The following is a 1,100-nucleotide window of genomic DNA, read 5'->3' as shown; positions in this document are numbered from 1 at the left end:
GTAGCTGGGACTACAGGCGCCCGCCACAACGCCTGGCTGTTTTTTGGTTGCAGCCATCATTGTTGTTTGGCAGGCCCAGGCTGGATTTGAACTCGCCAGCTCAGGTGTATGTGGCTGGCGCCTTAGCCACTTGAGCCACAGACGCTGAGCCTTAAATTGGTTTTTTAAAGTCAAGAAACGTTTGAATGTGTTTGTTGTTAAGACTCCAGGTAAGGGTGGAAAAGTATACTATTGATACTTTCCCCCCCACACTGTTTATTAATAGAAGTGGGCTTTGGGTTTCCTAGTCAACCTCATATGCAGGTGTCCTCAAACTCCAGCCCACGAGCCACATGCAGCCCACCTAGGACAATTATCTGGCCTGCTGGCTGTTTTTGCCACCACTGCCTATCCTGCTTAGCAGCCCACTCGTCCTGGGGCCCGCAGTCTGGCCCTCCAACGGTCTACAGGACAGTGAACTCGCCTCCTGTTTAAAAAGTTTGAGGACCCCTGTGACATATGGCGTTGGTGCTTTCAGCCAGTTTCTGTCTGAAAATAGCACATTCATCTGAACTGTTTGGTCTCATTACATGGTAATCCATGTTATTGCTATAAGCAGACTTTGGAATTCACTTTTATTTACCAGAGCAAAAATAAATTGTCTTTCCTATTCAGAAATTGAGAAGATTCAGAAGGGAGATTCAAAAAAGGATGATGAAGAGAATTACTTGGATTTATTTTCTCATAAGAATATGAAGCTGAAAGAGCGAGTGCTGATACCTGTCAAGCAGTATCCCAAGGTAAGGCAAAACAGTGCTTCACTACTTTGAGATATCTTTGTAAGTTTGAGAGTCATGATGTATAATAAAGACTTTGGGGAGTGTGATGCTTCAGAAACTTAAGCCTTTCTAAAAGCTTCTCTTCCATTATTGCAGTTTCTGGCAGTTGAGATATCTAAGTCTAATAGGCAGCTAATAGCATAGCTACAGGCAGGAAGGAAATACGACTATCTTTTCATTATCAAAAAAAGTTTCTCAAATGTTTGTTCAGGCTTTAAGTTCAAAGGAAAAAAATTAAACCCTGAAAGTTGTTCTCGGCTCGGCGCCTATAGCTCAACCGGC

General features: G+C 43.5%; 1 protein-coding gene across 2 annotated transcripts in view; it reads left to right on the top strand.

Moving 5' to 3' along the window:
• KHDRBS1 (KH RNA binding domain containing, signal transduction associated 1) overlaps nucleotides 1-1,100 on the top strand; it is a 49,752-nt gene that overhangs the window by 17,886 nt on the left and 30,766 nt on the right. For both annotated transcript variants that reach the window (XR_002770799.1, XM_003800738.2), the window contains exon 2: nucleotides 655-779. Coding sequence is in view for 1 of the 2 variants with exons in the window: in XM_003800738.2 (XP_003800786.1) it covers nucleotides 655-779 (125 nt within the window). In the remaining variant the exon portion in view is untranslated. The remainder of the gene's footprint in view (nucleotides 1-654; nucleotides 780-1,100) is intronic.

The sequence above is a fragment of the Otolemur garnettii genome, unplaced genomic scaffold (assembly GCF_000181295.1).
Source record: "Otolemur garnettii isolate 467f Iridium unplaced genomic scaffold, OtoGar3 scaffold00184, whole genome shotgun sequence".
Classification (NCBI taxonomy): domain Eukaryota; kingdom Metazoa; phylum Chordata; class Mammalia; order Primates; family Galagidae; genus Otolemur; species Otolemur garnettii.
The sequence above is the reverse complement of the archived record's forward strand: the minus strand, read 5'-3'. Positions and strand labels throughout refer to the sequence as shown.